General features: G+C 42.6%; 1 protein-coding gene across 1 annotated transcript in view; it reads left to right on the top strand.

Annotated features, from left to right (window-relative positions):
* The window catches only part of naa15b (N-alpha-acetyltransferase 15, NatA auxiliary subunit b), a 93,279-nt gene that overhangs the window by 63,424 nt on the left and 16,908 nt on the right, over positions 1-12,947 (top strand). The window contains exons 6-12 of the mRNA XM_084318887.1: positions 3,096-3,249; positions 3,701-3,820; positions 3,995-4,090; positions 4,272-4,378; positions 4,674-4,746; positions 4,922-5,091; positions 10,227-10,379. Coding sequence (XP_084175013.1) covers positions 3,096-3,249; positions 3,701-3,820; positions 3,995-4,090; positions 4,272-4,378; positions 4,674-4,746; positions 4,922-5,091; positions 10,227-10,379 — 873 coding nt within the window. The remainder of the gene's footprint in view (positions 1-3,095; positions 3,250-3,700; positions 3,821-3,994; positions 4,091-4,271; positions 4,379-4,673; positions 4,747-4,921; positions 5,092-10,226; positions 10,380-12,947) is intronic.

The raw sequence follows: 12,947 nt of genomic DNA, 5'->3' as shown, positions 1-12,947 counted from the left end.
TTATGCCCGAGTGCTTGAGAAATGTTTTGGTAAAGTGTGTACCGGAGAAATACAGCGTTATCACAGCGTGACATCCAAGATGGATTCAGTCACAACAACGGTCTTCTTCTTCAACTTTAGCCATCTTCCCTCACTCTCACCCGGTCATCTGCGGTCCATTTCGGAGCGGACGCTTGTTGGCTACAATGGTGATAAATAATTTTCGCCATCAGTCGTGATTGGTCAGTTCAGGACCGTCTTGAACCTGAGGTGGTCATTTGACAATCGCCGGATATATCGTCTTGTAACTCGAGAACCGAAGCACGCAATTGGTTGATTGTGGTGGTGATCGAAAGGCGGTAAATTCAACTTTCGAACGGTGTATTGGATGATCAGTGAAAAATGCAGCCCCGAGCCGACAGATGAGAGCAAAGTAACACCACTCATGCGCATTTATTTCAGTGTTTTCAAACCTCTGTAACTCTATTACAGTAGTACTCAGAGTGATTCTTCCTGTTTCCTTTCAAAAGAGACCAGACTCAAGCATGTAGTATAAATGGTTCAAGAAAACTTTCAAATGACTTTGGGTATACAATCGATGTTTTATGCAAAACTTGCCCTATGCTTGAGGGGACAGTGGCTCGGGAGGTAGAGCAGTTGTCTGGCAATCCATAGGTTCCCGGTTCGATTCCCGCTCCTCCTGGGCAGCGTGTGGATGTGTCCTTGAGCAAGACACTTAACCCCTAATTGCTCCCGATGAGCAGGTTGGCACCTTGCATGGTTGCCGTCGGTGTGTGAGTGAATGGGTAAAATGTGAGTAACAAATTGTAAAGCGCTTTGGATAAAAGTGCTATATAAAAAAGAAAGCGGCCAAGAGACCCCGCAAAGCAGCCGGACCGGACTCTGTCTCTCCACCCTGAAGCACTGTGCCGACCAGCTGTCTCCGGTGTTCAGACATCAACAACACCTCACTGGAGACATGCCACGTGCCAGCCTGCTTCAAAACATCCACTATAATGCATGTCCCCAAAAAGCCAAGGCCCAGTGGACTCAATGACTACAGACCCATCACCCTGACCTCTGGTGATGAAGTCTTTGAGAGCCTTGTGCTTACACACCTCAAATCTATCGCAGACCCTCTCCTGGACCCCCTGCAGTTTGCCTACAGAGCCAACAGGTCTGTAGACGATGCTGTCAATATGGCACTCCACTTCATCCTCCAGCTCCTCTCCAGGGCCCTCATTCATCAACGTGTCTTACGCACAGATTTGTGCTTAACCTGTGCGTACGATCATTTCTAAGCAAAGAGTGGGATTCATCAATTTCAACTTGAACTTGACTCCGTGCTTACGTGTACGCACAGGTCGGAGCACACTTAGCTGACGCCCAGTGGTAGAATATCATTACTACGCATAAGCGCTCCTCAGTTCTGCATTAGTTTCAAGGTGGAAATAAAGACACTGGCGCGTGTTCTGTATGACCCCCGTAATCCATTATAGTTCATTGTGAAATAGCAACAGTAGTGTAATTATGGTCAAAACCCTATAAATAGCATTTGGAATAATAGATCTTTCTCTCAGAATGAATGCAGCATGGTTTATATAGCGTTATCGGAACGTAGCTCAACTCGTTATTATTTTGCGCACAGACCGCAGAAACACGGGAACGCTTTGATTATATTTAAAAGGCTTTACGTTAAACGAAACAAGTGGAATTTCGAAGCTGTAAGCAGAATACAAGTCATATGAACACCCACGATATAGTGTTCTTCCCCCTTTTTACTGTATAAGAAAGAATAAAAAAACGCATTGCAATGACACCAGGGTGTATGTGTATTACAAAACCCTTGCAATAATGTGTCTTAAATGAATGAAAAGCATACATGCTCTGGACACAGAGCATATCGTGTGGGTGATATGACTTGTATTATGCTTACAGGATTCCACGTATTTAGTTTTACAATGTCAAATCCTTTTAATGTAAATCAAAACGTTCCCGTATTTCTGCAATCTATGTGCAAAATAATAACGAGTTGAGTTCTAACAAAGAACATATTACATGCTGGTATGCTGATAGAGTAAACTATTATATGAATATGATATAAGGTATACACTGGTCCGTCGCATACACTGGTATGCGCAAGTTACTGTTGCAAAATGTAGGCTATGGCTGCTATTATATGTAATCCATATAGGCTACCTAATAGTATATGATTTTTAGAGGCATCTATTTTGTTGTCGGTAATACCGACAACAAAATAGATGCCTCTAAAAATCATATAGCCAATCGAACACAACTAATAAAGGCATTCATATTACAGCACGGTTATAATGACACACAACCAACGCCAAACAGTGGTCAACGAACGGTCTTTATTAGTATTTTGAGCTGTCCAGGCAGAATTGCAGCAATGGTCTTAGGGAGCCGTTGATATCTGACATCACCGTTTACAAGTCCGCCTTTTATTTATCCCATAACACGCGTTGTGTCTTCTTGGTTCGACAGCAGTGAACAATCTCTGTGAAGTTTCTCAGAGTTCCGCTCGGGTCAGTCCATTATTTCACATCCCATGGGGGGTGTTTCCTCACTTTCATAACCATATATGGATAATCATGCACAAGCATTGACGGTAGAACAAAGTGGTATTCATCAACACGGAGGAGCATAGGACCTGTGTACGCACGGTTGATTAATCCCGATTCTTCTGTGCGTGCACTGATTCTACATTCTGTGCTTACGTGTGGAAATAGAACATATTCCACGTCCACGTTGATGAATGAGGGCCCTGGACTCCGCAGGAACCTATTCCGCAGGAATACGGTTATCCTGACCCTGCTACAGGACAAGCTCTCCCAGCTGAGTGTGCCCCACTCCACCTGCAGGTGGACTACAGAGTTCCTGTCTGGCAGGAAGCTGAGTGAATGTTGCACCAAACGACCAAAACTAATTGCAAACTTACTTGGCAATAAAGACCTTTCTGATTCCGATTCTGATGGGCAAACGCTTACACACATAATGTCCATATAATTCTGCTTAATGACTGCCATTACTTGATCTCTCTGGTTCTTTCATCGTGTTTATGGACTTCTGTCCTTCCTGTGTATGTGTCTTTCCAGACGTCTCCAGACAAGGTAGACTATGAATACAGCGAGCTGCTTCTGTACCAGAACCAGGTGTTGAGGGAGGCGGGACTTAACAAGGAGGCCCTGGAGCACCTCTGCAACTACGAGAAACAGATCTGTGACAAACTGGCTGTGGAGGAGACACGAGGTGGGTTGTTTGTGTGTTATTTGCCACTCCTGGCCGGGCTTTCAAACCAGATGTGTTCTGTCTGCACTTTGCACAAGAAAGGAGCTTTCTAGTGCCTTAGTACTGTCATATATCTCCCGCCTCTGGCACCACTCAACTGAGGCCATTGGATGTGTGCCTTTTAGAGGTCAGTGGCTTTAGAGGTTCAATTTCAATTATTTGAACTTTGAGCGCAGTGTGTTGCAGGATTGCAAGGCAGTGCAACTGCTATCGATTGTGCAGCTGTTTAGGAGGAGAATGCGACACATTACTCCACACTACATGTTTACACCTGTGATGTGAAAGCCCAGTCACTATCATGAACCATCGCTTGCAGATTCTCTAAAAACCTTTTGACTTGCATGCACAATCCTGAACACAGTCAAACACACAGTTCTCACACTCATTATCTCTTACCGTCATGTCCTTTCAGGAGAGCTGCTGTTGAAACTGGAGCGCCTGGAGGAGGCGACGGAGGTCTACCACCGCCTGCAAGAGAGGAACCCAGAGAACTGGTCCTACTACCATGGCTTGGAGAATGCCTTAAGACCTGGTACACACTGTTATATAATTACTATCTCTTGTAACCCAGAGTACTGCGCCTACTACATAGTGTTAACCAGTTAAATCACAATTATCTTTTGTGTATTTTAGTAGTTATTAATGCTGATATTCTTTCACTTGGGGCAAAATATCAGCCTCTAAAATAAAAAATCTGTATGTGTAGGCAACACGGAGGACAGACAGAAGATCTACGAGGACGCCTGGGAGAAGTTTCCCAAAGGCCTGGTGCCTCGCAGGCTGCCCCTCAACTTCCTGTGTGGTATGACTGACTTATCTCCTTTTGCGTTTACATCACTGGCTCTGAAGGCACAAAGCACTGTACTTCCTAAAGCTACAGTAGTCATGGTAGTAGTCAACCGATTTGATCAACATTGTGTATCCGGGGGAATTCTAGGATAGGTCACTGCCGATGAAACCTCTCTATCTCTCTCTCTCTCCAGGTGAGAAGTTCCGTGAGTGTCTGGACCAGTATCTGAGGATGAACTTCAGTAAAGGCTGTCCGCCCGTCTTCACTACACTCAAATCACTGTACAACGACAAGGAAAAGGTGAGGCTACTGCTGCTGTTGGTGCTGTTCAGACTGTTTCTGCCTCAGATCTCTCAGCCTTTTGTTTTTCTTTCTTGTAACTTTTCCTTGGCCTACATCGCACACTTTTCTATGCAAGGTCAAGGAAAGACCGATTGAAAGTCTTTCAGCCATTCCGGTAACAGTCCTCAAGCTCAAAAGAGCACAGAATGTGATTTCCAGTAAGAAAAGAGTTTAGAATTAACCTAGTGTTTAATTCACAAGTTACTTATTTCACTGGACAAATAACATTTGCTGTATTTTCTCTCCTTGGCAGGTGTCGATAATAGAAGACTTAGTTGTTGGCTATGAAACCACATTAAACAGCTGCAGAATGTTCAACCAGAATGGTGAGTAGTGTTAACGATGCATTTTTATATCACAATCACTTTCATGTACATTACAATCCATAATGAGTATGTTCAGTGCTTTTATTGTTGTTGTTTTTTACTACACAATTAAGATGCTGTGCATCTAAGCATAACCCTTCAGTTGGGATTTATAGAATCTGATTTGTGTTTGCAGATGATGGAAAGGAGGAACCGCCAACCACATTACTCTGGGTGCAGTACTTCCTGGCGCAACACTACGACATGATTGGCCAACAGACCCTGGCCCTCGAATACATCAACACAGCCATTGAGAGCACACCGACGCTTATAGAGCTATTCGTTGTCAAGGCCAAGATATATAAGGTAACGCACACACACATAAATCCTATTTCTATAAGCCCCTTGCTGTGCTGTAGAACGGAGAGGTGAAGAGAAAGGCTAGCCACATCTGGTATATTGGCATAAGCCATGCTAGTGCCAATCGCCTTAGATGTTACATCTGGTATATTGGCATAAGCCATGCTAGGGCTGATCTCCATTGACGTTGCATCTGGTATACTGGCATTAGCCATACTAGCACAGATCCCCATCTGATGTATTAGAATTAGCTATGCTAGTGCAGATCCCCATATACCTTACATTCAGGGACTTGGTATAAGCAAACAATGCAATAAATCTGCTAGATTCAAAACTACAAGGCTGTGTTTCATTAAAGGCCAACTTGCAGGTTAAACCCTACTCTTCAATTATGGGTAGTTTACATCATTGGTATCTAATTTCATTATTTATTTATTTTCCATTTGACGCCGGAAATTCCGCTCAGAAAGGGTTAAAAAGGTCCACGCACAAATAACATGTACGGAGCAAATGAAAAAGCTTATCAGACGCTAGCAGGGCCGTGACGTCACTTCAGGCAACTTATGCCTTATGCCCGTCCGGGTCATAGTACTACTGGCTATATGGCTCTGGCTAACGTTACCCCGCTAACGTTAGCATTATGGCTACTGTCGTGAACCATTTTAAATCTGGCATGTAAAGGTTTTGGGAACGAGTAAAATGTGCAGGTCCTCTTCTCAGACCTGTGGGGCAAAGCACTGCACACGCATCATACCGGCTAGCAAGCTACACATCACGGCATGTTGATACGATAGTAGCCCCTTGCCACTCGGTGCATCACAGTCACGAAACGGGCTACCACGATAGCTATTAGCTAACTAACGTTAACGTTACAAGCTCAAACACCTTATAACTACTACTATTGTCGTGTCCATAAGTTCCCTGGCAGAATACTTGTGAGGACAAATGTATACAAAGAGGAGAGAACCAGGCGGCTAGGTGGTGTAGTGGGCAAGGCACTCGCCACCAGTGTGGAGACGCTAGGATTCGCGTGTTCGAATCCAGCTCTCCACATTGTTTTCAGTTTAGCTGGTCGTCCGCAGTAATACACATTGGCCGTATTACGGGGAGGGAAACTGAAGGGTGGGGATCGGGCGTTGTGAACAAGCGACTCCTACAAGTCGGTTGGTGCGCCTGCGCAGTAGAATCAGGAAGTGTCGGGGGCAGCGTGAGCCTCCCACGCGTTACTCCTCGACACTGAGAGATCGAGCTGCGCAGGTGAAAAGATGCGACTGCTGTTACCTCAAGTACCGGAGGGGACTTGTGCTATGTATGACTTAGTCCACATTGCAGCCGGCTTGTGGGAGGCAAGAAACAGCGTTCGTGACAGGGGAGGGTTGAATTGGATGATACGAAATTGGGATGGGAGAAAAATATAGAAAAATGGGAGAAAAAGTGGATAAAAAAAAAAACAAAGAGGAGAGAACCATTTTAAATCAAGGCATGTTAGGAGTTTCGAGAATGCTGGCTACCAAGCTAGCTAACTTAGCTACTAACATTATATACACACACTATGTACAACGACACAATGATTTACATCATTACAAATATGGTAACGTGGTTGTGGCTTTTACAAATAGTGGTTAGCTTTAGAGATGAATGGCTATGATCACAGAGCAGTGTTAGGTGAAACCGATACATTTTCATTAATTCACTCCTCGGCTAGTAGTAGCAAGGCTCTCTGCTTCCTGCCACTACCTGCCTGTGACTCTCAGAGCCCCTCGCTGCCCTGCACCTGATGTGACATCATCATTAAGATGACACGCACGTTATGAACCATAGATTAAAATATGCACGTGCGTGGTGATTGTGGTTGGGTAGACAAAATGTTTGATAAAAACGCTAAAACTGGGTAAATTTCGATAATTTCCCCCCCCCCTCTTCATGAAGTCACCATTGGCCTAGTCACATTGTTTATTGAACAAAAATACAACCTGCAAGTTGGCCTTTAACACTTTGATCGCCATGGTTAAATTCATAATTTACCATCCCTAGCCAGCTCTATTTGTCTATGGAGAAGTTCCCCTTCTTTGCAGGGCTATAACTTTTTTAATTCTATTGCTAAATTGACATTATTATGGCCCATTCAATGTCTTATATCTATTGTTCAGGGTGTAGCAACGTTATACTTTTTCATTCACATATTCATACTAAAATATGGTCTAAAGCAGGGGTGTCAAACTCATTTTCACAGAGGGCCACATCAGCATTATGGTTGCCCTCAAAGGGCCAAAGACCGTATAAATGTTAATGTAATGTAAAATAAATGTAGCTAAACATTTACATATTGTTAAACATGGTGTTTCTGTATTTATTACTTATTCAAGTTATACATATTGCATATTCATTTGCATAAATGTAAAAATATATGTTAGCTTATGTTATTTTAACAAATAATTTTAGTTTATCAGAACCCCATATTACTCCACCAATCAATGATCAAACCATTCAAGTAAATAACAAAGAAGAATATCATCAAATACAAGCTATGACATTAAGTTTGTTCAAAACCTTTTTGTCACAGTCAAGAGGGGCAGAACTAACAACTGTGAGCTGCAAAGAACACGTGGGACAGATGTAGCAGATGTTACAAAAACAAATGGCTGCACACAACCTTGCAGAGGCCATACATCCAACTAATGGAAGATAGTTTAATTAACAGATTGCAGAATGGGTACAGTACAGTACAGCTCAATACACACAATTGTTAAGGGGATGCAGACCAGAGAAAGACTTTCGACTTGTTTACATCAGGGTCCCCCATTTTCAATTCGTAATGAAATTGCTATTATGTGTCTGCATGAACACACAACTGTAACTGTACTCAAATAACAAAATAAGGGTTGTCTCAGTTCACAACTATATTGGTCAAGTTTTGGGTGGGACTTGTTTGCGTCCCTACAGCTTCTTATTCAATTGAGCGAGATGCTCGGTTATGTCACACAGCCAGTTTGCATCTGACAGTTCAGACAATATTTCTTCAACCCTTTGTTACCTATTCCGCCTGGATCTTTTTTGTATTTTGGGCTGTAAAATTGTCAAAGAATGTCTGAGGAGTAAGTGCTTTTGGCTTTTTTCCTTTGTTACCTCAGATGTTCAACATACATGTATGTGTAAGAATGTGTAATAACTAAGGCTGTCAAAGTTAAAGCTTTATTAACGCATTAACCCACAATTATTTTAACACTGCTATTTTTAACCCAATATTAATGTAAAAAAAAAAAAAATCTGAGCTCTTGGGGGAGGCCACATCAAATGACGTGGCGGGCCGGATTTGGCCCGCGGGCCGTGAGTTTGACACCTATGGTCTAAAGTATAAGTATGTTTTTATCGTTTTCTGCAGCTTTCTCCAGAACTTGATTTATAGCCACAAATGCATTATATTGATGATCAAATACAGTTTGGTAGCGATCGGTGCCAGATAAAAAATGTCAACTGGAGGTACTTCTAGAAGTTACTACGTATCATCTGATGTTGACCGGATGGGCGGGGGGTCGTTTATAATTCCGTGGGCAACGTTATATCATTCATCTAGTGTGGGTCATATGATCATCAGAGCAGTTTATATGGAACACGTTAGAAAATAACGCTGAAACTCACCGTGGCTTCCTCGTGCCGTTGGGGGATGAGCGTGGAACAGAATTTTTTCTATTATGGGATGGAGAAATACCGGATCCATTTCCAGGTTGTATAATAGTATATACGTCCAAATCATGTTGTTTATTGAGTTAGGGTGAGCGATCGATTATCCAGTGTGTCAAGATGGAGTCCCGGGAGCTATAGCGAGTGGTCGGACCGAATTTGGATGAGCACCAGTTTCCTGTTTCCGGTTTGTTGTTTGGGCGATCTGCCGATCGGCCACCAGATGGCGCTCTTGAACCGTTAGAGAGTTGAGTGGAGATCAGCAGTATATCTCAGGTCCCCGGAGGAGAAATATGATTTCGATCACAGATTTTTGAAATATTGATATCAAAGACGAGTTACGGCGTCTTCGGCAGAATGAGCATGGCGGGGAAAGACTAGTTTCAGCATTTTCGGCGATTAAAGTGTTAACGACCATGTTTGTCAATGTTGATATTTTTAGAAAAAGGTATATATTAACACTTTAACCGCCGAAAACGCCGGAACTCGTCATTCCCCGCCATGCTCATTCCGCCGAGGACGCCTTAACTCGTCTTTGATGTCAATATTTCAAAAATCTGTCATCGAAATCATATTTCCTTTCCGGGGCAAGTGTGATCTCCTCTCAACTCTCTAGCGGTTCAAGAGCGCCATCTGTTGGCAGATCGGCAGATCGCCAACCGGATATTAACCTTTGAACCAGTAGTACTCATGCAAATGTGGTCCGGCCACACTCTATAGCTCCCGCGACTCCATCTTGAAACACTGGATAATAGATCGCTCGCCCTAACTCAATAAACAACGTTATTTGGACGTATATACTATTATACAACCTGGAAATGGATCGGGCATTTCTACATCCCATAATCGAAAACGGTCTACTCCACGCTGATCGTCCAACGGCGCGAGGAACATACGGTAAGATTCAGCGTTATATTCTAACGTGTTCAATATAAACTGCTATGATGAACATATGACCCACTCTGGATGAATCATCTAACGTTGCCCACAGAATTATAACCGATCCCCCGCCCATCCGGTCATCATCAGATCATACGTAGATCATTCTAGAAGTACGTCCAGTTGACATTTTTCATCTTGCGCCGATCGCTACCAAACTGTATTTCATCATCAATATAATGCATTTAGGGCTATAAATCACGTTCTGAAGAAAGCTGCAGAAAACGATAAAAACATACTTATACTTTAGACCATATTTTAGTATGAATATGTGAATGAAAAAGTTTAACGTTGCTACACCCAGAACAATACATATAGGACATTTAATGGGCCATAATAATGGCAATGTAGCAATAGAATTTAAAAAGTTATAGCCCTGCAAAGAAGGGGAACTTCTCCATAGACAAATAGAGCTGGCGAGGGATGGTAAATTATGAATTTAACCCATAGCGATCAAAGTGTTAAATGGTGGTATGAAGCAGTGGTTTGTGTTGTGACTGGTGTTGATGTGTTGCGTGCAGCATGCAGGGAACATCAAAGAGGCAGCTCAGTGGATGGACGAGGCTCAGGCACTGGACACTGCCGACCGCTTCATCAACTCCAAGTGTGCCAAGTACATGCTGAAGGCTGGCCTCGTCAAAGAGGCCGAAGAGATGTGCTCCAAGTTCACACGGGTGAGCGATGGTGTGTGTGTGTGTGTATGAGTGATCCCACACACTCAAGTCATCCCATTTCTGCATGCAACGGGATGCAGTAGAAAGTGTGTGTGACTATTTTGTGTCTACCTCCCCCTACTGTTGGTTTTGAGAAGTGAAGGTAAATGACATGGGCAGTGTTTTAACCCCTTACCGACTCGCGTCTCTACATTTCGTAGCTCCATTTCTGCAGACCCCTCTCTGATTGGTTGAACTCCATTTCTGCAGACCCCTCTCTGATTGGCCACTATGCCCATGTGACCGCGGCAGCGCGAGAGAGCTGCAGTGCGGAAATAGGCTGCATTCTATTGACATTCTCTGCGACAAACTCTAACCTTAACCAACTCCGAAACGGTGCCTAAACTTAACCCTTCTAACCTTAACCAACTCCGAAACAATGCCTAACCTTAACCCTAACCTTAACCAACTCCGAAACAATGCCTAAACTTAACCATAACCTTAACCAACTCCGAAAGAATATTGCCATGCTCTAAGACAAACTCTAACCTTAACCAACTCCGAAACAGCGCCTAAACTTTTTTTTTTATCAACTTTTTCTCCCATTTTCTATATTTTTCTCCCATCCCAATTTCGTATCATCAGTCCGTATTAATTAATGTTGTTTCTTTTTCAAATGTAGCCAAGTGTAAAGACCCTAACCCTATCAAAACAGCAGTCGGAAAGTGTATATTTTCAGCACTACGTTTGTTTATCAATGATGTTATTAGCGAAATATGAGTTTATATAAATCTCTGCGCATTGTATCAGAAAACCGGATGATTTAGACGCGAGGAAATTACGCCGTCATTAAATTGTTGTAGTCCTAAGAAAGAGGAGATCCAGGGCTTTCGATGGATGTCGAAATTTCATAAAACTACACTACCCAGCTCTGTCAAAGCTGCTGACGTGAAAATAAATGTTGACGTTATTTTCGTGACTATATCTCACAGGTCAAACAAAACTGAACGTTATTGCCATAAAATACAATGTATATTGTTTCTTTGCCTTGTGAATGGCTAGGGAAAAGAACGCTTCGCAATCTGGTGAAAATGGCGGAGCTATGGACATTATACAAAAGTAACTGTACTTGCAGTAGATTTCATTCACGGTCTTTGCTGCCCTGTAACGGGCGCCTGGTGGTACTAAATCCAGATGGAAAGTGTTGAGCACCGGTCGTAAACCGAGGTCAGATTGATTATCCCATAACTCTTTAGTCCGAATCCCAGCTTCAAGCAGCGTCCCGCAAAACGTGGGACATCTAGGACTCAATTTGTCTATAACGTTCAGGGCTTAAACTCAGCAGACCTCGGCTCACACACAGGAACCCCCCGTCCCCTCCAGTAATACAGTTGATTAAATGGAGTTGCGGGGTATATTTTTATTCTATTTGCACTGGGAAGGACTCTCTTTACTTAGATGAGGTCCATTTTCCCTATCCTATGTACACGTATTATCACTATATGGCTTTACTTGATAATCCCATTATACAGAATCCACCTTTAGTCCTTATTTTACTCTGTTCGCCGTTGAGTTTACTGTATGGCATTACTTGATAAAACCAGGCTTGCCGAACCCACCTTTCTCCTTACTCACAATGATATACCTTCTCCTCCTCCTCCGTCTGGGGAAAAAGTTCTTTTTTATATCATATATTAGGCACAATACAGGCACATTCAGGCACATTATCATTATTATTATTATTATTATTATTACTGGTAAAGTTACAATGCAAAAATACATCTCCATCCTTACCCGTCTTTTTGGGAAAAATAGAAGCAAAACGTGGTTTCCAAAAGAAGATTGTTTTTATTTTTTAACAGTAGAAAATTACATTTAAGGGTTCAGTTTCATTTATAAAAGTACACAGGTTTTTCAGCTTACTATATATCAGGTTTCAGTCATCTCCTCAAAATCTCTCAAAAAAGTCAGTAGGCACCATTCTTCTTCTCTCTCCAGCTCCGTGTAAAATCTGGCTCTTGAAAGGGCAACCGTCCCTTTTATATCCATCTTACAATATTTCCGATTGGTCTAAACACAGTGAAGTCACAGGCTGTCATTTTTGTTTAGCAAACCAGAGTACAATACGTAATTCGTATGAGCTCCTCCTTCTTGGTACTAACGTTACTGCTAGTTACCTAGTGATTTTTAAGTAACCGAAAGTCCCTTTTTCCTTCTAAACAGACAACGGCTTTGTCTGTGGTGACCACGTGATTTCGTACCATGTACAAGGCCTCTCCAGTATCTCTTAAGGATCCCTCCAGACAAACAGTTTTTACACATTATTCTGTTAGTATTATTCTCTACTGACACTCAATTTATAAGCATGCCATTTTGAAAACTTTTACTGTACACATCAAACATTTAATTGTTATATAGTTTCCTTTTTTAAGATCTCCCTCTATAGATTCAAGACTCTGTTTTTCAACCAGCAACCCTTCCTGTCTGAAAGGGTTAACATTTACAGCTCCCTCTCCTCTCCTGGCGCTGCGAGCAGGGTCACATTCCTCAGGTTAACTCCCCTTTCACAGACACCAGCCCCTTCTATGG

The sequence above is a fragment of the Notolepis coatsorum genome (genome assembly GCF_963971535.1).
Source record: "Notolepis coatsorum genome assembly, chromosome: 7".
Lineage (NCBI taxonomy): Eukaryota > Metazoa > Chordata > Actinopteri > Aulopiformes > Paralepididae > Notolepis > Notolepis coatsorum.
Note: the sequence above shows the minus strand (reverse complement) of the source record. Positions and strands in the feature narration are given on the sequence as shown.